Genomic DNA, 26,165 nt, shown 5'->3' with positions numbered 1-26,165 from the left:
AAATGTAAAGCAACTGATATAACATTTCCAGCATAACTATTTCCAATCACAGCAATAAAACAAAATGATACAAAGAATAAAATGATTAAACTTGGGATTCAGTAGTTCAGTTTGGCAGGCTTCTTGTATAAACAGAACACAAATACAACACTTGCAAAGTAAGATAAACAAAATTTTTTTGGCTTACTGCTGCAATTTTATTTTCCTAAAAAAATCTACGTACTGATCAAAGCCTCCTATTTGATCTGTAGATCTACAATCATATTAATGCCCTCCTCTTTGATTTGCAGATCTGTGCATAGCCAAACAGAGAAGGGCAAACTATTTAATATTTATAGCCAACAATATCACAACTACTCCAATTTAGTTTTATTCTCTGAATTAAAGAATTCAATCAATTAGTTGATCATCTTGTGTTCGTTTGATTGACTGTCCTATTTCAATATTAATTTGTCAGATAACAGCCTGCCATGAGATCCATATACATAGATTTTCTGCCCACAGATTAATTATATCATATAATATATGCCCCTCAAATAATTAATTAAGTCTACCTAGCTTTGAAAAAAGTATGCTCAACTCCAAGTCTGCATGTAGACAGCGACAGAGACACTTATATACAGAACTATATAACATATTACATATGAGAGAATAATATATGCAATAACTCTTCCTCAGACATATGAGAGAATTAATGATTGTTCATTTGTTAAACACTTAAACATGTTTATTTACTTGTTTCTGCTCAAGTTAAAATGTTAATGAAAAAAGCTTGGTAAGGCTAGCTATATATATATATATATATAATAACACTAGCTAGCTACTTGAGCTGTGTCTTAATTTGTGGGACTTGAGACCCACTAGTAGCAGAGAGGGGACCTTTGAAACCCATGAAGATTGAAGATCGACTTAATTAATTAGCACAAAAAAGAAAAAATTAATTAATTAACAAAGATTTTCAACCAAAGATTAAGGAAATGGAATCAATAAATATAAGTAGAACGTACTTTCAATATATATGCATGCAAAATGCAGTGTGATAATGAATGAATGTATACCTGGGAGGACCAAGGCTCACATCTCTTGAGGTCAACCTCTGCAATGTGGAGTTGAAGGACGATAAACAAAGAATGCCATTGCTGCTTTGTCCCTCTCACACTTAAATAAGCATGTATGCAAAATAGGAATGGAGAAGAAAAAAAAAGGAAGAAAATAAAACGAAACAAAACAAAGCCAACCAATATAGGAAGCAGAACCTGGAAATCACAGATAGAATTAAGAAAACTGAACAATTCGAAGTTTAAGTGGAAACCCAGATCAAATTGACACTCCTATAAGCACCATTGCAATCAATAATTCTTAAAATATTTACAAGATTAGCTCTTTGTGATGCAGAAAAAAATTTCATTAAATGTACAATTGTTTTCCATTATTCCATAAGCTTATACTAATAACAAAGGTAGAAATCAAGCCAATTCATTCCCAAAATTCCACTGATAAAAATCTGTAAATCATTTTAGAATTAACGTACTCATTTAAGTTTTGAGGCTTTAACACGCAACACACAGGGGCACAACTTCTTTTTAATGGGTTTATCAAATTCACATTATAAATAAAACCCAACAATTAGAAATTCAAAAGAAACACAAACGACTCTTTACTCCGGCCACAAATCAAAGTCATACACATGAAAAATCAAATGTTCATGAAGGGTAAGCAACATAAGTATATGATACCCTTTTCTACAAGCTTATGTCCCAACTGCATTTTCAGAAAATAAAAGTCCAACAATCAATCGTTTGCTTGTTAAACCTAACAAGTACATCACTAGGTATAAACTTTCATAAATTGAAAACAAATGGCAGACTGAGATGTGCAGGTTTCATACTTTGGTTTCAAACTCAAGCTAAAAACACCAACATTTAAATTTCAAAATCACAAACCATGTACGAGTTCATAAATTTCTAATCTAAATATAATGTCAAAAACACAAGTCTGAATTCTGAACCTTACAATCTAGTGAGTTTGAATCCCTCACTCGAGCTACCCAAAATCACAACTCTGAAAAACCCAAAGCTAATCCACCAGGATTGTACTGCTGGAACAATTTGTGAAAGTCTGCAAAAATTATAAATAAATAAAAAAAGAGTAAACCCATGAGGAGGAAATTGAAAGAGACCCACATCCACGTATGAACGCATATAGATTTATAGAAGAAGAAAGAGACAAACCAATGTCAATTAGATGAAAGAGACCCACATCCCTGAAGTCACTGAAAACTTCTTCCCTAACCCAAAACTGAAATACATAGAGAAATTAATTAGAGGCATAGAGAAATTGATTGATCAAAAATCCCTAACCCTAACCCAAAATTGAAATACCCATGAAAGAGAAATAGGGAGGAGGAAGAGGAAGAGGATAGGCAAGACAAATAGAAGAAGTAAATATGCTTACCCATGCCTGAAGGAGAAGGAGAGTAAAACCATCGTGTGTCATACTGGAGAAATCGTCACTTTCTCAAAAGAAAAAGAAAAACTGTCAGAAAATAAAAAAATGAGAAATTAAAAAAATCACCAAAAATGGTTGTGGCTCCGATGGTAGAATGGTGGGTCGCTCAATGGCTGGAGAAACTTTAAATGAAAATCAAAGTTTTTATACCAAAAACCCAAAGAGAGAGAGTAGATCTGGGCTATGTAAACGACAGATCAGAGATATTAGATCTGTGAGATTGAAGAGAGATGAATAGGAGGTGAGAATGAGATTCAGAAGGAAAAAAGGAAAAGATGAGATAGAGAGAAAGAGAGAACCCAGGAGAGATGACTAATCCTTTTGGGTTGTGCAACCCAGGACGATGAGGCAGATCGCGCGCAGTTGACCATTGACGCCGACGCCAAGGTCCACCACGCGACGGCGACTTCGACCGTGAGAACGAGAACAAGCTCAAGAGAGAGGACGGTGAGTGTGGTCTCGATCAGTGAGGGTGTGAGTAAAGTCTGAGAGTTGTTTGTGTTTGAGGGGGAGGCATCGAGTGAAGTGTTGGGAATATATATAGTCAAAACATTTAATTTGTCTTCAGATTTTTATTCTAGTTTTTTTTAGCTGAAACAAAGATATCAGTTAAGGGTAAAGATATCAGTTTTTACATAAAATTAACTTTTACCAAAAATTTTAGATATCAGATTTTAAAATTTGGCCATATATAAATTTGTTTAGACATCAATTTTAAAAATCTAAAAACTCAACTGATATTAAAAGCTTTTAAAATATCTATTTCGTTAAAACTGATATCTATATAGTGATATCTAATGGGGTACTTCCTAGTAGTGTGGACAACCTATGGGAGGATACATGACTATTTATGGAATACTTAACTTTGGCTTTAGGATCAAGCTCATATTTAGTTGGTGGTTGACCACGATTAGACCGAGGTGGGAGATGATATGAAGATGGTACAGACTCAGAATCAGTTATGGGAACTAAATCAGGAATATTATAATCAAGGAAAGGATTAGGTGATACTTTTAAGGAGTCATCTAGAGAAGATTGGATCAGTGGTTCTGTTGTAGAAGGAGGAGATATATGATGTACTATCTTCGACTTGATGCTCACAAATACCAACCGCATCCTTGTATTTCCCCTGTTGAGGTTTTATCAAAACCATCCTCTGAGACTGTCGAACTGCTCTCAATAGAGAATGTATTGACTTCTTCTCTTGAGTTCTCAACACCAACTGATGATCTGAACATCTCAAAGAACCTCATATCTGCACGATTCTGCACGATTCTCTCGTTTCCCCCTAAAGTGAAGAATTAGTAACCCTTCTTGAGTAGAAAAGCACATTTTCATGAAACGTAACATCCACAGCAACATAAAATTTTATAGTTGAAGGATGGTAACACCAATAGCCTTTCTGAGAATATCTATACCCAACAAAGACACATTCCAATGCACGGGGGTCAAGCTTTGTACGTTGGTGAATGTGTAGGTGAACATACACAACACAACACAACACACGATGAGGCAAATGAAGAACCGAAGGTAACGTGCAGTGGTATGATAACACATCCATAGGTCTTTGGAAGTCAAGAACATTAGAGAATGTACGATTAATTAAGTAGACAGCAGAGCATAGGCCTCTCCCCACAAATGAGATGGAACATGACCGCCCAGTAATAGAGACCTAGGTACCTCCAAAAGGTGCCGATTCTTTTGCTTAGAAACTTCATTCTGTTGGGGAGAATGAGGACAAGATGTCTGATGAAGTATACCAGTAGAATGCACAAAGTCAGTCAATTCTTTATTGACATACTCACCCCCATTATCGGAACGGAGAACCTTGATAGACACACCAAATTGGGTTCGCATCATCTGATGAAAAAGGCGAAACACAACACAAACATCACTTTTGTGTTTCAAAAAATAAACCCAAATCATCCGGGTACAGTCGTCAATAAAAGTAACGAACCAACGCATCCCATTTTTGGTAGTAAGCAGAGCTGGACCCCAAACATCAAAATGAACTAAAGCAAAAGGCGTTCTTGCTTTATGATCATAAGAATGAAAACCGTACGATGATTTTTTGCCAACACACAGGTGTCATAAGAAAAATATGAAAGACTACATCCAACAAACAAGGAAGGAAATAGGCGCCTTATTTAACTAAAGGAAGGATGACCTAGGCGCCGGTGCCATAACCAGATCTGTCTCTTATTCTTCAACATCTTGTCACCTATCACATGAACTAATCCACCACCATTGGACCTTAGAAACCCATTGTCCAGATAGTACAATCCTCCACTCCGTCTACCACTACCAATCTTTTCCTTGGTATGGATGTCCTAAAAAACACTGACTAGGGAAAAAATGTGGCAACACAATTATGAGAGTTGGTTAACTAACTGACAAAGAGGAGATTGCAATTTAGAGATAGGACAAATAAAACATCAGAGATAGATAAAGATGACGATAGTGACACAGTGCCGACACCAACAACAGGAGAAGACACTTCATTGGCATTAATAATAGCAGGTTTTGGGCAACATGATGACAAGTGACTGAACACATAGCGATCACAAGTCATATGATCTGTAGCATATGTGTCAATTATCCAAGCACTATCACCAATAAAATCAGAAAACTATTAGCAAAGTTAGATATACCTTACTTGGCAACGAAACTAGAAGCAGTGACAGAATGTCCTCTAGGAATCGGCTCCTCCACCTTGGAGTCAGTAGCAATCTCTCAGCATGGCAGCGATCTCTCGGCACGGCAGCCATCTCTCGGCACGGCAGCAATCTCTCAGCGCGACCCAATCAGAGCCGACGATGTCTCGGCAACAAATCAGAGAGCAGCAGCGACGGCCCTAGCATGCACTCGACAGTGCTGGCGTGGGCTTGGAGGTGGTTGGCGAGGACACGGTGGTGGTGTATGCCCGAACGATGCGAACGGCAGTGAAAGTGGTCTTCTTTGGCAGCAAGTGGATGCGAACGTATGTTGATCCGAGGAAGACGATGTAAAACGAACAGAAACAAAACTTTGAAAGCAGTAGGCTTTCACGCGATCTTGCAGCGGAAAAAATGGATAAAAGAAATCCTGAACCCATGATTTTAAGGAAAAATCATTAACCAAACATATAATCGATCGGAAAAAAAAATAAAACCCAAAAGAATACCAAACTCTAATTCCTATGGATATAAAGAGGAACTCAGAGGTGGCTCTTATACCATGCTAAAACATGTTTGAGAGAATTTTCTGATCAATGTATTCATCTCCAACTGGAGGTTTATATACAGATTACAAAGCTACATAAACGATAAGTGTACAAGGTCAGCTCTCCACCAACTCCTGAGTTAATTACATAATAAATTCCTCGATTTTCTCTAACATTAATTCCCTAATCAAACTCCTAATCATGCTCTAAGTTGACTCATGCCAACATATAGTTTGATGCAGGCATGGAAAGAGCAGATGTCAGCAATTGGAAGGGTTCTATCATTTTCCTTGAAGCGTCTCCTTTGAGCTATAAATCAAGTAATTGGTAAAGTCTTTCGACTGAGTTCTAGTTCTAGCCTTATAGTCAAGGCTTTTGTTCCACAGCCAATGTGGGCGCCAAAATAACAACAACAATATTGACATATTTGGGCCCTAAACCGGGCTAACTGAGAGGTGATAACATGCTGGGCCCTACCATAGCATGTTCATAGTATTGGGCCTATAAACCTGATGCAAGCTGATCAGAGTTATTGATGAAATCAATAACCAAAATTATAGCACATTGAATCACATGCTCCTATGAAGAAGGAGGCATGACCACCACTCTCTCCCATTAGCAGAAGGAAGAACATGTGTGAGTGGAGAAGAACATGGAATGACCAAAGCTTGGAGTCCAAGACTCAAGAGCTCTATAAAGACCTGAGATTAAATCATCTCTAGGTACGCAATCAGACTGATTTCTCTTGCAGACATGGTGAACTCATGCTAACTTAGGCATTAGAGTGTTTTTGCAGGTACACCCCTCTCTGCTCTCGTAGGTGACGACCAAAGATGGAGTCCGGCTTCTCAAGAATCATCAGGAATAATTTTTGATTGATTAACTGTCTTCTCAGAGATTTTTAGCATCAACAGCCACTATTCTGGAAGTGGCGTTATACAGGAGCTAGCTGCTGCAACATGACAGCTGGAGTCTCAATATATCTTAATATAACCAGACACTAGTCTGATGTCGTGGTTATTAATATAGAAGTTTTGGGCTCCATCTGTAATGGAATAGTAGTAACAATCAGCTTTAATGATGTATGATTGAAGGTCTTAAACATAGACTCTGATTATGATATATTGATGGTCTTAAAAATAGACTATCTATCAACATATTAATAAATTTGAATAAGATTAAAAATAAATGCTGCCTTTCAATATAGAGAGCTTTTGACAAACAACAATGATTTAAGATCTAAGTTTCGGACTCCAGCACCTTTGTGTGACTAAGGGCTCGTTTGGTACATCGGACTGTACTGACTAATTTCTATCGGATAGTATTAATCTGTTTCGGAGAGTACTGACTGTTTATTCATAATATTATCAGGTGTTTGGTACTGTTCTAGATAAACAGTCTGACTAAGTTATACTGTGCTTGGTGCTCCGTCGGATAGCAGATCAGACTATTTTTTTTTAATATTTTTTTATAACATAGTGGAAATTGAAGAAAAACACTGCCCAAGCAAAACTTTGAAGAAAAATTCATAACCTAATTCCCAAAAAAATGTAATAAAAAGATCTATTGAATAAATCTAAAATAAAGGATATATAAGAAGAAATAATCAGACACCATGTATAAAAGAGGAAATATATAAAGAAAGCGAAGATGAAGAGAGAAGAACAAAGAAGAAGCATATTGGAGAGAGTATGATAGAGAGAGAGAGAGAGAGAGAGAAAGTGAGAAATGGATACCTGGATAAGAGTGAAGAGAATAACCTGCGAAGAAGATAGCAGAGAAGAACCCTAGGGAGAAGAAGATGAAAAGAGCGTCTGTTGGTTTTCAGCGTGTTTTTGTTTTCCCAATTTTTTATAATTAAGCGTGTATTATCTAATCCTAGGTATGTAAGTTGTATTAGTTAGTCAGGTAAGGAGAGTATTAAAAGCCCAGTCCGGTTTACATAGTCAGGTAATTAAATAATACAAATTGACACCAAACAACTGACATAGATTATTTACTCCTATCCAGAGTCTAATACGATGTACCAAACATGCCCTAAAAGCTTTACCATGCAGGTACATGAGCACTGAAACAGGCTGCTATGCATCTACTCATAGAATTTGAGAAATACTAAACAAACCTGATATTTGAATGCATCCTTTAATTTGATTTTTTTTTTTCTTTTTGTGGTCTCCACAACTTTTGATGCTAATTGCTAATTGCTAAGTGCCATTTTTTTCAGACCAAAAGAGAACCAACGTGTCAGCAAGTAATTTACACTACAACAAATATGGCCAAAGGCCTCTATTTTTTGCACCCATAGATAAGAGGGTGCCTATTGACAAATGAGGTGGTCACTAATACTTATTGTTAGTGATTACTATGTTTATGGTGGAGATAATAGTTGCCTTAAAACCCACTAATTTGTAAGATAGTTGATTTTTTGGTAGCTCCATAAACATAGTAACCAAATTGGAAAATTAGTGGGATAATTTTTCTTTTCCCACCCATAACCCAAACTAAATTTATAATGGTGGTTGTGCACAAGACCTCTTTTCTTTGAAACTAAAGTTGAAAAAGTGACAATTGACATTTTGGGTTTAGGGATGAATTTATAAAATATTTCATTAAAATTATTTTTCTATGAATTTATAAAATTTTTTGTTTTAAAAAGAAATGCTTTTATAATTAAATTGGTTTAAGGTTTTAATTTGAAAAAATTAAATGTTTATATTTTAAATGAGTTTTTGGTCTAGTTGAATAGGGCTCGGAACTATGAGAGCGTAGACACAAAGAAGACGTGAAACAAAGGTACGACCATTAAGTTTCAGGTATTTTAAGTTAAAGGGCAATTTTGTAAAATGAACGGTTTGGATCGTTGGAAACACGATCGAGATGTGAGCTTCTAAATATAAGTCTATTATTAATTACTCTATAATGTTATATACCTATTGTTGTTTATGTATATATAATTATATATAAATTTATATAAAGTTATAAACTAGTTAGTAGTTTTTTTTTTTTTTTTTTCCATGAAACTAGTTAGTAGTTATATAAAGTTGTAACGTATAAACTTAAATTGTTAATACCCTAATCCTAATGTTTTTTTTTTCCCAAACCCCAATTTGCCCAACCAAACCCCAATCAAAACCCCATTAAACAAAACAGTAAAATGTGAGATCCCGTATGTTTACAATATTTTATTTTGAGGTTATTCCAAAATTTTGGGGAATTTATTTAAAAAATAAAAAGGTTTTGGATTAATTTTAATTTTTGTTTTAAATTAAGTTTGACCCAAAATTGACTTTTTGTTATATTGGGCTTTTGGTTTCGAACTTGGACTCATTAGATAGGTCTCGAACTCACAAGTCCGTAGACTCGAACCGTACATTCATTGGAGTTATAGATTGAGAGTTATGGGCGTTTGAAGTGAAGGGCAATTTTGTAATTTTGTGACTTAGGATTTAATGAGTATAAAAGCTTCATTTCAAACATTTTCCCTCATTTTTCTCTCCTAGCCGTCACCCTCACTCTCTCTTTCTCTCTGTTCTCTTTCCCTGTCTTCTCTCCTCTGCGGCTGGCGCCGGCGCGTTTAGTGAAGGATGTCGGCGAGGTCACCACCCAAAGAAGCGCCACCTCCCCTTATGTCTTCCCCAGTGACCCGTTGGCCCAGAAAAGAAAACCCAACCCCAAATTCGATCCTACCACTTGCCGGCGATCTCAGTTTTTCGGCGGAATTAGATGGTCGAACCCCTTGGGTCCTCTCCCTCTTGCCAAGGCGAGCATGGTGGTTTGTTCGGATTGTTCATCTAACCACCCCAACTGGCCAATTGAAGCCAGAGAAGTCGCTGCTGCTCCGGTTGCTTTTCTGGCAAATCCAACAGTCCATTTGAGTCGACTCAAGTATAGAAATTGATCCTCTCAACTTGCTCTTGCTGTTTGTTGGCTCCGATTTGATCAATTATTGAATTGATTTTGAATTTGGGTTTATTTGTGTTCTAGCCTTCTAGTTAATTTCTGGATTTTAGGTTATTTGGGTTCTAAACTTCTAGTTAAATTGGGTTCAAAACTCTTGTATAATTAGTTTATTTTCTGGATTTTTTAGGTTTTTGGGTTCAATTAGTTTCTCCTTTATTGCTGCAGATTTATGATAATGATCAAAAGGTATGTTTTCACTTCTATTAATTATAACTTCGATTATGGCATGTTTATAACTCCAAAATATGGTTTTTCTTATGTTCAACTTTGACCAAACAAAATTTCTTTTTAACTTATGTTCTTTTCCCTTGTGAGTTTATACTTTGTAGTTTTGCTTAGTTGTGATGTAGGACAAGAAGACCAAGAAGAAGACTTGAGGACCGCACCTCATGGGAGAGAATCAGACCTCCAGAAGCTGAGAGAAGATTGAGGACCGAACCTCCAGTAGCTGAGAAGAAGATTGAGGACCGGACCTCATGGGAGAGGACCGGACCGGACCTCCAGAAGCTGAGAAGAAGATTGAGGATTGGACCTCATGGGAGAGGACCAGACCTCCAGTAGCTTGAAAGTGCGAAACCTCCATCTTCATTTGCACTTTTCTTCTATCTTCCTTTCCATCCTTCACTTTTTTAATCAACAACTCCATCATCTTCATTTCTTTGTTGTTCTTTATCCCACAAACCCCACATGTTTAGTATTGTTTTGTTTATTTAAATTGTTGTGTTTATTTAAATTGTTGTCTTGTATTCTTCCAGTAAAAGGATGTTTGGTTGTATTTGTTAGAATTAATGAATATTGAAGAAAATTGGTTCCAAGTTCTGAGTACGTTTTTACTCTTCTTCTTTGTGATTCAAAGAAGGTCTGTCCCTAGCACAATAGCTAGCCCCCTTCCAGCTTTTGCTACATGGAATGAGTTTTAATATAAAATTCAATCCCACTGCAGGATATGTTTGGTGGGAAAATGCATTTTGAATTCTAATTAGTTAGTCACCAAAATTCATGAAGACATTGTTTATTGCTTATGTTCTAACACCAATACAGCAACCTTACATCTAATGGTGAAGGGAAAAAATCAACTAACTGTAGCATTAGTGAGCAGCTGCCTTGTCAGACTGTCATGGTAGGTTTTGGCAGAAGCTTCCACCATTCCTACATTTGGGTGGCCTTAGCTACCTTGCCACCCCAACACCAACCTCCAACATACTCTATGGTGACTGCAGGGTGGCAATGAGCAATACAAACTAACAGTTGTGTAATGTCCAAAAAAAAAAATAATAATAATAATAATAAATAATAATAATAATAATATTTATGGGCTTTAAAAATTTGGGTTAAACTTCTAAGTTTGGGCTTTAGCCCAATTGTTTTACAAGAGATGAAAAGCCCAACTTAAAAAAAAAAAAAAAAAAAAATCTGAATGGCTTTGAAGATAATACCAACGTCCATCCCCTTAATTACATATACACATAAGCCTTGATCAATGGTTTTGATTTTTCTTAGAGGGATGAGTCACCTCTAGGCAATGATGAGAGCCAATGAACTTAACCAAATTTCAGCAAACAAGTTGGATTATAAGAGAGGGCTGGTGTGAAGAGCTCACACCTACGGATGCAACGAAGAAAAAAAAAAACTGAACAGAGAAAAGAACACAGAGAGAGAGAGAGAGAGAGAGAGAGAGAGAGAGAGAGAGAGAGAGAGTGGGAGAGTGAACTAGAAAGTGTTAGAGAAGGAGAGGTTAGAAACTGAAATTTTATCTTAGAAGTTTTTTTCTTTAAACTTTCCATAAACTAACCTCTTTTTGTCATCTATGGTTTTTCTTTACTGTAGGAACTCACAGCTTTTAGCCTCTATAGAACTCAAGGAGGGAATAAAGAAAGGTGAGTTTAAGGAACCCATGGAAACATGGGTGTCCTTAACAAATTTTTTTTCTAAAACTTGTTGTTTTATAATTTTATTTACACACCTTTCTTTTATGTTGTAAAACTAAAAATTAGGTTGTAGATAGCCTTATTATAGCCTTAGAAACATGTTTTGCGGTTTGGAATTGAAGGAAAATGAAAAACAAACAAGTATGAAAAATCTGGAAATTTTTCCAGAAAATTCGCATGTTTGTATGGCCTCCTTTCGAGCCTTATAACTTGAGTTTTAACAGTCCGTTTTTCATGTTCTTTATATGGTTGTAAAGAGGTGATGTAGAACTTTAAAACAAGTATAAGTTTGCTCAATTTGGTGAACGTTTGATAGGTCAAAAGTCGAGTCAAAAATGAGATAAAAAAACTGGAAATCTGGAAAAAAACAGGGGCTGTTTAAAGTGACGATGAACAGTGCCCGGCCAGCCACCCCACTCGCACCGCCGGCGCGTGGAGGCGCGTGCGGCTGTTTCCGGCGACCTTTTTCGCCCAATTTTCACCCTCCTAACTCTATTTTTCGATACGAGTCCATTGGTATAAGTTTTGCGTCAATCCGACACCTCTAAGTTAGAGTGTGAGTTACACTCTCCTTAAAAAGAGAGTGAAATAAATTTAAATCTAATTAAGTTATATCTAAACTATATTTTTTTAAACTTTTAGACCCGAACACATAGGAACGGACCAAGAAGGAACTCGAGCTCAAGAGATTAAGGTAGGGTCTCTATTTCCCCAATGATTGGACTATATTACAATTAATCCTTGTGTCATATTGTGTGATTTATTTTCTTGTGATAATTTATCTTTATTATTTGTGATGTTATTTCTTCATTAAATGTATTAAGTGCATTATATTTGTGAATAAGCTTTTATTATTAATCTTGTGTGTGCACTGTGAAATTCCTAAGTCTGTGATACACTCAAATTGCGTAAGGTTAAATTATTATGCATGTACTATTTAATTTCTCTATACATGCATTAATGTTTATCTTTACATGCATAATCATAAGTGCATAAGGAAAGTGTGATTGTGAACAAGGTTAAGAAAATGATTAATTGAGACACCAAGAAGAGAGGGAGATGAACTTGGTGGTCTCGTGATTTATTAGAGATACCATGGAGAAAGGGAGATGTACCTGGTGATCTCATGATTTGTGGAAGAATTATTGAAGAAAAAGTGAAATTAATTATATTCAAAATATTTGGGCTTAAGGGACGGATGGGTGTTGGCTCATACTTGGGACATTCGGGGCCACAGTGGAAGGATGCACGGTATGGGACGTGTAGGCCTGTTTGTCTTGGGTATGTGTCAACGAGAATGGTTAAGGAGTGAGTACACACATTCTCATTGCATATAATTGAAATCATTATCTGTATTATTTTCTTTTACTGAGACATTGATTAAATGTGATAACTGGCCATGAGGGATCAATATAACCTACTGAGCCTTAAAAGCTCACACCCTAATAAATCATGCAGGTGACGGAAATATGACCAATGATGTGGAATACCCAAGGGAAATTTAGAAAATTTGCTGGAGTACTATGTTTTGTTTGTTTAACAATACATTGTTTATTCAGGATTGGGGTGTGACAAGTTGCATTTATTTTTACCAAAAAAAATTGGTGAGCTTTGCTAGATAATGTTATTAAATAAATACTAACATTAATTAATAAATAATATTATTAAATTTGAGCAAGTTATAAACTGACGAGTATTAAATACTGCACTTAAGACAAGTGAAGGTGTTGGATTATGCAATCTAGTCTTTTATTAGACATAAATTGTTACATGATCGAAGTCCTTTTCACTCACATGAGCAGAATTTCCGGGTCAACGTACCTTGAGACACCCGTTTGCAGCTGCTCCCTCTTTATTTTAGTAAGTTCACATGCCCAAATGTAATACGAATGGGGATAGATCTTGCAATGTCTTTGCGAAGTTTTTTTTAATTTCTGATTAATTAGCTATCGTAAATGAAAAACTTACAGAAACTAAATATATCTATAAATCAGAATTAAGTTTGGCTACTCTGCCTGCACATAGTGGAATTTACAAGCTCTGCTGCTTTTTGAAGATTTCTCCAATTCAATCGATCTGTGAGTAGTTATATACAAGCTTGGTTTCATAGATATTTCTATTTTCTCGTTTTCACATAACATATATACATGCTTGACATAAAATGAGTTTGGAAAAATTGACAGATCAAGCTGGGATGGCAGCTGCTGTAGTCGTCCCTAGTGCAATTGTTCTTGAAGTTCTTAACGAAAATAACTATGATCAATGGAGTGTTTGGGTTAAAACCTACTTGATGGCTGAAGATCTCTGGGACGTTGTCGAAGCCACCACTGAACCTCCTAAAGCCAAAGATGAGGAAGCTGAATTTAAGCTATGGAAGAAGAAAAATGCCAAGGCTCTGCATGCAATCCAGCTCTCTTGCGGGACTGAGATGTTTTCTTTTATCACTACCATTAGCACGGCCAAAATGGCCTGGGATACTTTGGAAAACAAGTTCAAGGAAACACCTTTATTACCACAAAACACAGGTAAATATATATATATATATATATGCTCTCTTTGTCAAAATAAGGAATACGCCCACAAAAAAAAAAAAGGTGATTGAATCTTATTAAAAATATCGAATACCTTAAGTGAATTATTTTATCATGACAACCTTTAAAGTGGACTAATCAATTATTTACTTAAAAAATACAAAAATTTGAGGAATGATAGATTCAAACATAGAACTATTAATTACAATCAATTCATGAAACTGACGCAAATGATAACTTTTGATTTTTTGGGGCAATATAAGCCTTACTGTTTTAAGGTAATTCACAATATACCTGGCTGATCGATTAATTGGATCATATAGCAATAAGAAAAAAAAAATTCAATGGTACATAACATTATTTGTAACATCAAGAATTCTATTTTCAGAGAAGGAGGAGGAGTTGATGCTAAATGAAGACAATGAAATAGAAGCGACTAATGGTACGTATTCTATCTATGTATCCACTTAAAGACTTCTTTTTGAATATCAACTAAACCTCTTTAATTATTAAATACACTCATATATATAGTAATCTTTTCAATGCCTAAGCATCTCCAATACTACCATGTCATTAGGTGTGCCATTGTCATATTTTGACACATTTAAATGATAAAAATATAGAACGTACTTTGGCAGATATATGGACATTAATGGTGATGTGAATTTGGATGTACAAAACAATGGATTGGCACAAAAATGCCATATACCATTGGAGGTCAGTAGGTCACCTAGCTCTCTTTTGGAAAAATGACATGTACTTGTGTTGCCAACGTCAAAAACAATTTTCAATTCTTTTACATAAAAAATCTAGTGAGTTCCTATGTTTTGGCAAAATACCAAATATCAAACTTGGTACCATATATGACGTGGAGAATAGGCTGAATATATAGGAGCATTTGCATCCCCACATTCTTGTGGTATTTGATTAACTTTTGATAGGCCAAAACTATATTGTGGCATTGACATGAACATTTTCAGACCGACAGTATTTGGGTCACCCCTTGGGGGTACACCAAGGTCACCTCACCTCTCCAAATTCTGATTTCAGCAATGCCCGTGCATGATCGAAACCGTTCACTTTTTAAATAACCGGTCTATTAAAGATCATTTCTGCAAAAAATCAAATCAATCGGAAATTTTTTGGTTATATAACTATTATCAATTAAGTAGAAAAAATCGATGGTTTTTTATTAAAGAGTAATTTTTTGACCAAATCGTTGATTTTTTCTATTTAATCGACAACAGTTATATAATCAAACGATTTCCAATTGAGTTGATTTTTTACAGAAATGATCTATAATAGGTGATCTAAAAAGTGAACTGTTCCGATCATGCACCAGCATTACCAAAATTGCAATTTTGGGAGGTAAGGGTGACCTTGGGATATCCCCAAGGGGTAACCCAAGTACTGTCCTTTTCAGACTTATTGCATATACCATATAATTTTTTAGATATTTATTGAAAATTTCCCAAATGGGAGTCAAACTCTTTCGTAATCTCCAATATTTTAATTTAAATTTATTTTCACTGCTGTAGATTGACTATTCCAGTTTTATTTAGTTTTTTAAACTTTCATTTAACTTATGTAAGATTTATAAGAGTTATTGAGATTTATTAGTATAATATTTAGTATTATTTAGAGGATTTAGGGATTATAATTTAGGATTAATTAAGTGTGTACCGTGTGATATCGTTATTTAGAGTTTATGGTTTAGAGTTGAAGTCTTACATTTTAGGGTGGTTTAAATTAATTGCAACCCAAAATGAGAAAAATTATTAACCCAAACCCAACTGGCTCAAAAATTAAGCGCAAGGCCAAAATGGTATTGTTACTGTTCATCACGCACACTGTTCACTGCACAAAATTTTTTCTTTTTAAATGCTTCAAACAGCATCATATGCATCTGCATGCAACAATAATTTTTTTTTTCTTTTTTAAAACTTCTAACGATATTAAAAAACATCTGCAGATGGTGCATTTGCAAGCAAAAAAACTTTAAATGACACAAAGGAGCATCATATGCATCAATTTCTTTTAAAAAAAAAAAAAATCATATGCTTGCAAATGAATCTATAAAACAACATGCAACAATATTTTTTTCTTTAAAAAAAAAAATCATATTCTTGCATATGCATCTTTAAAATGATTCAAATGATATTTAGAAGCATCATGCATCTGCAAGAGTATCATATGCATATGCAAGAGGATCCATATGCATTTCTGCATCTGCAACATGATGAATCTAAGATGATTCAAAAGAGGACCTACAAGGTGCATCTGCTGCATGCAAGGTGCATCTGCATCTGCTAAAACCAAACTAAAACAATGAACAAAATGACCTAAAACATCTTCAGATTAGGAAATATAGACTAAAAATAATAAAACCTCCATTGCACCATAGCACCAGGTAAAACAAACAAAAACAAAAACAAATATTATTGATAGCTCAACCTAAATTCAATTTATTGAGAGACAAAAAAAAAATAACCATAGATAGATGATGATGGGAAAAACATGAGAATGAGAACTAAAAAAATATGAAATTGAAAAAAAAAAAAACAAGATCTAGCTACCTATTCAAGATTCATAATCAATAAACAAACAATTAAATAAAAATAAAAACAAATAATCTGAAAAATGTCAACAAAGAATCAGATTGGAAAATGATGAACACGTACAAATGAAGTAGCAAAAAATACAGATCGAGGAAATCTGACCACACTACAAAAAGTTCTCGAAGTTCCTTCTCGATTCAAGTGGTTGCTATATTCACAAGCAGGGTCGAGGTGGAGATGGTCGCCGCCATCGCCGACGCTGGGCTTCTGGGATAGCCAAGGCAAGCAACTTGAAGGAGGGAGGGAGAGAGAGAGAGAAATATATAGCCACATGTTAATAGATATTAGACATATAATAGATTGAGTTTTTACTTAATATCTAAATCAACTGGATTTCTACTTAACAATCTTCTAATTCAAGACTTGAAAGTAATTTATAATTATACATTAGTTTAAGCTTGTGACCAAAATTTGAAGTTAAATCTTAAATTATAAAGGATAAAAATATTTAAAAAGAAAAAGAAATTCAATGAATTAATTATCCAGAAGTTTTGACTTTATTTTTTGTTTATCTTTTATTTTAAATAACATTTGTCGTGAATTGAAGTGTAGTTACGAACACAAAGAAGATGCCGGACCATTTTTCTTTTTGAACGATGCCGAGCCAATTTTAGTCAATGCTAAAAGAAGGAAATATTATGGGAAAATATAATAATAAAAATAATAAAAGCTTGGCAGGATATGGTAATGATGGCAGCGACTCTGACTTATTTATTTTATTTTATTTGATCTAGATGACAGCGACTTCAAGCGCTATGAACCTTTCTTCGATTATATAGCGGGTGGTGATTGGGATGCTGCAAAAGAGTTTCTTACACAACATCCCAACGCAGTAAGAGTAAGAAGTCCTCCACCAGACAGAGAGACAGCTCTTCACTGGGCAGTCAGATATGGGCATGTGGATATTGTGAAAGAGTTGGTGGGGTTGATGACAGGGGAAGATTTGGAAATAAAAGATGCTGAAGGTGACACAGCTTTTAGTTGAAAAGACGGAACCCCCCAAATGGCTCAATGCATGGTTGAACATTTATACAGACGGAACATTTATACAGACGGAACCCCCCAAATGGCTCAATGCATGGTTGAAAAGAACAAGAAATTACTTGGCATCCGCCTTCGAAATGGTCACGACAATATAATTCCACTTCTCAAGGCTTATATTTGGCGCCGTTTTGAAATGTTTCAGTATCTCTACTCTGTCACTCCACTTGAAGATCTCAACGGTCCCGATGGCTCTGAACTTATTACCCGGTGTTTTTATACCAAAGACTTTGGTAAGAGTTTCAAATAAATATCACTAATGCAGTAGTGCCTTAAGGCCCTTAATTAATCTTTTTCTTTCTTCGTTTTTCACTATACTCTAGATTTTGCGTCGAAGTTAATTAAACGTTGTCCAAACTTGATCACTACTATGAACTATGATGGACAAATCCCATTATGTGTATTGGCTGGTATGCGTTCTGCATTCTTAAGTGGAAGCCGACTTACATTATGCGAACAATGGATCTATAATTGTGAGTATTACACTCTCATTTCTCTTAATAATTCTAACTATTAATTTTTTTAATGCTCGTTCAAGAATCATCCTTAAAAAATAAAATTGCTCATACATCATCTTTATCTTCATATATTGTTCAAAAGATACATAGATCACTGTCTAGTAAAAGAAAATTATGGCTTCAACGAAATAGTTTAATGTATAAATTGAGGTTATATTCTTTTCTTAATAGTTATATACATGCAACCTACTCGAATTATCGACGGTGAAAAAGAGTCCACTCCTTTGGTTAATGATATTTCTATAGATGTTCCAAAACAAGACCATGATCAAGATGATAATCAAAGGAATCTCATTTGCTCAGGTATGTTGTTTGTCTAAAGTTCCATTTGGTTTTAGCTAAATAGTAAAAATCGAACTCATTTTCTTAAATGCTTTTGCCTTTTAATTTTTCTTTGCAGTGATTTATTTGTATATTTTGTCTGTACTATTATTTTTTGCAGGAATTTCAAACCTAAGGTCTGTACTATTAAACCACTCATCCCATATCACTCGATCTAAGACTCGTGTGTTTAACTCATGAACGCTGCTTGTGAACTTAGTTTAATTTCTTATGTGACGGTTGACAAGTAGGGTTCATAAAACAATTTAATTAATGATAAAATTATAATCTACCAGCTATAAATTAGACATTCCCTACTGTAAAAACCTCTACTTGTGTCTTCTCAAAAAAAAAAAAAACAAAAATCTACTTTTACGTTCTATATATGTCACCACAACCACATTACATAAGCATAGTGCGTGTGTGATCCATCTAGTTATATTTAAAGAAACTTTTTTTTTTTTTTTTTACATTAGAAAAAATCCAAATTAATGATCCTAATTCTAATCATGACCCTACCTTTCCTCACCATTTGAACAAATGCTGATGAGTTTATATTAAGTAATTATTTTTGGTATAATATATAAAGTAATATTAAGAATTTTTTTTTTAGTCCAGTTGAAAAATAAGGCTGATAACTCAGCTTACACGCTGCAGTGCGCTCCCAGCCCGGCCCACTTTAATGAATGAGTGTGACATGGAACGCATCAAGAGCTCGGTAAATAGTACCGAGCGCTCGGCACTGTTCATCGAGTGCTCGAAAATTGTCACTATCTGACAGTGACAATTATTATCATTGTGCAACAATAGCTATTTAAACTACATACAAATAATACTTATAGATATACCTTATATCTTTTCTTATATAAACATGTAAAAAACTAATGAACCCAACATAAAATGATCAACTGTTACTAATACGCTATTAAAATTAAGAAAATAAAAACCATCATCCATGTTCATGATCAATATGAGGTTTTTGATGAGTCAATTAACTTCCCATCTAAGAAAATAAATATTAAAATTAAAAGAAGAAAAGCCAGCAACAATATTGAAATGAAGTTGCTTCTAAGCCAACATTCTATCTAAAAAATAAATATTCAAATTTTAAAAAATCAAACAACAATGATTTAGAAAATTTTTTTTTTTCAATTTATATGTACATTTGTTATAAAAAAAAAATTTATATGCTCAGTAAAAATATAATGTCAATTAACTAATCTAATTCGTAGGCATAACCTGCAGTACTACACGAACATTTAGCGGGTGGGAGAAAAAAAAAATTAGTTGTTTTTTTTGGACTAACAGTAATAAATTAGTCTAAAGCAATAAAATGAGACTGCTACAGTGGCCTACTGGAATACTTTTATTACATCCCATTCTTTCATTATAGTACTAGATTTCATTACCGTTCCAACTTCCAAAAGATGAACTTATAGCTCTGGCATAACATTGAAACTGCATGTAGCAAAAAATTATACCACACACTATTCAAAACACACTTTGCTTCAGGTTTGTAGTGGAACCACACATTTTTTCTTGGTATTAACCTCATATCCCACATCCAAACGCAACATAAAGAAATTCTATGAACAAAATTTATGGGTGTATTGTTTTTTTTCCCCCTTTTGCCAACATATTTCGATTTGTGATGCATGCAGTTCCCTGGCCCAACAAAAAAAAGATTTGTGATGCAGTTAGGAGTCTATTCCAAGGACTTGTTACGAATCTCCTTGAACCTTTGGGTATGCCACATTCATATGGTTGATTTTATTTTCTTCTCACTTAATTTTATCTTAACCATTAAATATTCTTTGAAAACATTGTTAATATATGTTCTACTCTTTGTAATGTCAAACTAGGAATATTCAATCGCATATATGAAATGAAATCGACCCACGTTCGAGTTCTTGAATTAATACATTTGATGCGTGAAGTGACAAACTTGGAAGAAGTACAAGATATCACAAATACAGCAATCTTCCAAGCCATAAAACGAGGGCATGTTGAGTTTATTACTCATATACGTAAAGAAGAACGAAACCTTATATTTGATTCAAAAGGCAGGAGCAACTTTCATTGTGCGGTTGAGTATCGTCAAGAAAAGATTTATAGCCTTATATATGGTCACACAGATAAAAATTACGTAGTAACCGTTCGCGATAAGTTGAAGAATAGTATACTACATAAAGCAGCAAATTTATCCCCTGCTACAGCAGTTCAAGGTGCAGCTTTGCAAATGCAAAGAGAATTACAATGGTTCAAGGTCAGAATCTCTCTCTCTCTCTCTCTCTCTCTCTCTCTCTCTCTCTCTCTATGCAAATATATATATATAGACAGAAATGATCACTCGCTCACCATAGAGCGGGGAATTCCCCGCTCACCTAACCACCCAGCAACGAATTTCAATGATCGAAACCGTCCATATTTTAGAGCAACATTCAAAGATCACCCTTGCAAAAAATCAGCTAAATCGGAAACTGTTTAGCCAGTGTATTACTGTCAACATCATTTCAACCTTATCTGACAAACTGTATGCCCCTTCAAGTGTGGGATCCCATAAATAATTTTATAGAAAATTAAGATTAAATATCAAATATCAATAGTTTTTCAGCAAAACACTAATTTTTTTTAATTTAGGTACCAACCTAGAGCAAGACATTTTAGATTATGTCACAAATTGGTTTGCTATACAGTTGTGACTCTCGAACAGTCATAGTTGTGACTGTTTCAAATTCATAAAAATTCAAAATTTATAAGGGTTTAATGCTTTTGATTTAGATTTGGGGGATGAAGTCATATAACCCAAAGACTAAACATTAAAGTTTTAGCCTTGCAAATATTGAAAAAAACAACAAATCAATAAAAAAATTATGACTGTTAGACAGTCACAACTCAATATAACCATGTTTTTTAAAGTTGGTACCTAAACTGAAATTTAGTATTTAAAGTGAAATGACATAAACGTTTTGGTAATTAAAATGAAAAAACATTGCAATTTGGTACCTAAAGTTAACGAACCTATAATTTTATTTTTGGGATCCCTCATAAGGCTCACTCTATATAATATTTCAACGATCCGAACAGTTTATTTTTTAGGTCTCTATTCAAAGATCATCATTGCAAAAAAATTAGCCAAATCGGAAATCATTTACCTATCTAAATTTGATCAGAAAAATAGACGAACAAAATATTTTTGACAAAACCGTCTATTTGTTTGATCAAAGTTAGATAGACAAATGATTTCCGATTTAGCTAATTTTTTGCAAGGATGATCTATGATAGAGGTCTAAAAATAGACGGTTCGGATTGTTGAAAAACTACATGAAGTGAGCTCATCCGCTCTATCCCACATTTAACACTAAATGTGGAATCCCACATTTAACACTAAATGTGGAATCCTACATTTAACACTAAATGTGGAATCCCACACTTAAAGCTCCGTGTATATCTGTGTGTGTGTGTGTATATATATATATATATATATATATATATGACCTTATAAGTTGTTTTTCTTATAAGGATCTCGAGAGTATAATACTCAGTTCCCGAGTATTATAGTCTCAAGTTCCTAAAATGAGTTAAGCCATCTTTATTTAAAAATTGGGTTGAATAAGAGAATTCAAATATAAATACAGTAAAAATGATCAAAACATTTGAAATAAACATCAACATACTTTTGATAAATAAACCAACCCGCTAGGGTTAAGAGTCTGTGAATATAACCTTGTGGAACATACACACATAAACGAGATGTTTAGAAGCCAACCTAAGTATATACAAGATAAGCAACCGTAGAGTGATTCAGCCATTAACAAAGTAATACAACAAATTGGGCTAATGACTAATCACCTTGTAAGACGATAGGCTTAGAAGATGTCCACCCGCCTTAAAAGAAATGAACTAAACCAGATTATCAAATGTTAGAGCTAACAAGAAGTAAGTGTCATGCCCTCACGATCTCAGTCTAGATCGTCAACCATCGAACTATCTGCACTCACAGAATACAATAGGGGGTAAGAATTTAGTGGTGGATCTAAGAATCATTGTTTATGGGGTCAAGATTCAAGTCGAGTGCGTGAGAGTCAACGGCGGCGACACCTTCTGTGACAACGAGCTTCACCATATGCGTGAGAGTTGAATTGAGTTTGGGTGAGACTAGAGTCGAATTGGGTTTGGATTTAGGGCCCTATTCTTTCTCAATGTGAAAGGCAAAAATGGGTTGTCGACGTATGTGTTGTTTGAATGTTAAGTATTTCAATTTTTGTTTTTTAAATAAAACTGCAAAAACGATGTCATTTTGGCAAGTCTCTAAGTTAAAAAAAAAATAAATAAAAAATAAATAAATCACACCTCCTAGACACGTGATCCATTCTCTTTTTCTTCTCCTTGCCTCTTTCATTCATTTTCACAAACACCTTCCACCATTTCTTGCCACTGTAACTTCAAGCAGCAGCCATGAACCATGTGGTCAAGATTTTCCATCTAGGGGGAGATTTATGGGTTCATACATGGGGTCAATTGATCCCATTAACCCCACCCTGGATCCGTCCCTGAGCATCACATATGTTCATTGCTTCCACTCAGGGGATTCCCATGTTAGGTTTTAAAATAATAAGGCAAATATTTAATATATATATATATATACAAAATTTCTCTCTGCAGGACGTCCGTTCTTTAATTAAAAAACAGATGTATATGTTTTATGGCTTTTATTTTCACCATTTGATCTTAAACTTGGCAGGATTTAATTATTTAGGTTATAAATCATCAATCGAGACATATTTCTTGGTTTTAACTCTCATGATTTTGAGTTCCCGTTCCTCAATTAGAATTTAGGTTTTAACTCCTAAGTTTTAGGCTACCATCAAAAATTCGAGAGTTAAAACCTAAAATATAACCTCGAATAATAATTCTATTCCTTAAAATATAAAACCTTAGTTATATCCTAACATGTTGAACCCTGTAAAAAATGACAAATTGTCATAGAAATACCCATGTCCGTTCTTTAGTTAAAGAACGGACGTCCTGAAAGAGAGAATATGTGTATAAATATATATACATAAAGCTAGTGGAAAACAGTTTGAAAGCAATGCTCCACAAAAAAAAAAATATCAATACCAATAATCAATGAGTAAAACCATTTGCATGCTCACACAACTTTCGCAAAATCTGATTTGTGTGTCAATGTTCAGAAAACATACCTGAACACCTATCACATAAAGGTCAACTATCTATACCGATAAACACAACTTGATAAGATAGTGAAATCAAGTATTCATTCCTAATAGATACCGCCTCAACTAGAGTCCACAAAGGGACAATCGACTAGTCTGTCTATATCACCGCCTCCAGAGGTTTATAGTTAGTTTATAATTGAGCTTTTGGGTTAAAGATGACCTTCCAATCTAACAGGAAAAAAAAAAAAAAAAAAGGGGTATATTTGTAATTATTTATGTATTATTCAACCAAAAAATAAACCTTTCTTTCATTTTAAATTGACACTAAATCTTATAGTGATCAAGGTTCTCTAAAAGAGTAAAGAACATATATAACATGATGATACATTCAAAATTGACTTTCGAAACTATAAAGATTCGCATGACAATAAATGAGAAGAAAATACAAATAAAAAGGAAATCATAATTAAGATATTTTATTTAATTTCTGATACAAAAGTTGCTCAATTGTTTGAATTTGTGAGGCCAAACAGTAACTTCATAGTGATATTCATGTTCACACCTCAAAACTTTGTGTTCAATGAATTGTAGGAGGTGGAGAGTATTGTACCTGCTGGAGTTCGTGAACATAAAAATTTGATAGATGGTTTGACAGCACGTGAGCTATTTACTAGGAACCACAAAGGTTTGGTGAAGGAGGGAGAAAAGTCAATGAAAGAAACAGCAACTTCTTGTACAGTTGTAGGTGCTCTCATTGTTACCATCATGTTTGCTGCAGCATTCACAATTCCTGGTGGATATAAACAAGATTCAGGTGTTCCCATAATCTTAGATCAAAAGGCATTTATGGTTTTTATAGTATCAGATGCTATATCACTCTTTTCTTCCACAACTTCAGTAATGATATTTTTGGGAATCCTCACATCACGTTATGCAGAAGATGATTTTTCCAAATCCTTGCCCAGAAAAATGATATTAGGCCTTTTCAATCTTTTTCTCTCTATTGCCACTATGATGATTGCCTTTTCTTCAGCCCTTTTTATCATGCTTCATGATAAATTAGGGGCTCTTATTCCAATCATCTTGCTTGCTAGTGTTCCAGTTGCCTCATTCATATGGTTGCAATTTCCCTTATTGGTTAAGATTTTCATTTCTACTTATGGATCAGGAATATTTGATAAGAAAGTCAAACGTTGGTACTGAATTTCTAAAGTTATCTAATGTTTATGTTTGGTTGTATTACTTTTTAAGAAGTTTGTAATAAAAAGACAATGTATGTGCTTGGATCCTCTAATAAAATAAAATGCAACTCCAATTTGTATTTTCGAGTTACACAAAATTCTGTAATTTTTAATTTAGATATTCTATTTTCGAAAGTTACACATATTTGTGAAACGGATCCCGATTCTCCACCCTTTGAAAGGTGTGTTGTTCTGCCTTTCATAAAATCTCAATAATCCAAGTGAGAGCAAATTAATTTGCTCACCACCAACTTTAAGTGGTGAGCATCACCACTGCATTACATGACTGTCATATGTCCTCTACAGTAACAATAGTAACTATAGTTAACTTTTTAAAATTAATATATTAAAATATTATTATTATGAGATAAAAAATAAATTTAAGAATCAGAAAATAAAACTAAAATAGGACAAGACTCATTTCCACACCCAAAGTTATATGATATAAGCAAGTCGACTGAACCCATTGACCATTTATGGATTAAAATTGTAAAACACAGTGACCATTATGCAAAAAAAAAAAAAACCCTAGGAGAATTATTATATAATACAGAAATGTTTGAATGATTTTTATAAAATTGGCTATAATTTTTGAACCTATATATCCCAAATTATCTTCATTTAAAAAATAAATAAATAACTATACCAAATTATCCAAAAAGTAAAAAAGAAGAAGATGTTGTAAAAGTATGTGGAAATTAGGGTTTGTGAAAAAGAGGAGGCAGAGAGAATATGATCAGTCTTTCTTATTCATGTTATAAATATCCTTATATAGAAGTAGGGTTTACTAGGTTTTGTATATTTACTAGTATGCCCCTACAACTAATTACAGGGATAGCCACATATAACAATATATTTACAACACTCCCCCTTGGATATTCCATGTTATTAGTGTTGTCTCTGCTAGGCGCTTCTAAGTTGCCTCGTTAAAACCTTGCCAAGTAATAAAAACCCTGTGGGAACAAAAACAACCTTGGTCGAAGGAAAAAGAGTGCAACGCGTGTGAGTGTGGAGTAGTCGCATCAGAACCTCGAAAGTAGGTGAAGTCATATCTTCTGGATCATAGGCAAATAGTATGTCTATGGGAGCGGGGTGCATTAGAGTTGCTACACCAAAA

General features: G+C 34.3%; 1 protein-coding gene across 1 annotated transcript; it reads left to right on the top strand.

Moving 5' to 3' along the window:
* The first annotated feature begins 13,463 nt into the window (after positions 1-13,463).
* On the top strand, positions 13,464-25,128 carry LOC147291386 (uncharacterized). Its single transcript, XM_086235930.1, has 10 exons — positions 13,464-13,676; positions 13,782-14,123; positions 14,518-14,571; positions 17,482-17,712; positions 17,800-17,998; positions 18,101-18,261; positions 18,553-18,609; positions 20,289-20,372; positions 20,490-20,893; positions 24,399-25,128. Exons 2-10 carry the CDS (start codon positions 13,793-13,795, stop codon positions 25,008-25,010), a joined length of 2,133 nt encoding a protein of 710 aa, XP_086092056.1. The 5' UTR covers positions 13,464-13,676; positions 13,782-13,792; the 3' UTR covers positions 25,011-25,128.
* The last annotated feature ends 1,037 nt before the right edge of the window (positions 25,129-26,165 follow it).

The sequence above is a fragment of the Dryas octopetala genome, chromosome 3 (assembly GCF_963921425.1).
Source record: "Dryas octopetala chromosome 3, drDryOcto1.1, whole genome shotgun sequence".
NCBI classification, from domain to species: domain Eukaryota; kingdom Viridiplantae; phylum Streptophyta; class Magnoliopsida; order Rosales; family Rosaceae; genus Dryas; species Dryas octopetala.
This window is presented reverse-complemented; position numbering and strand designations above follow the sequence as displayed.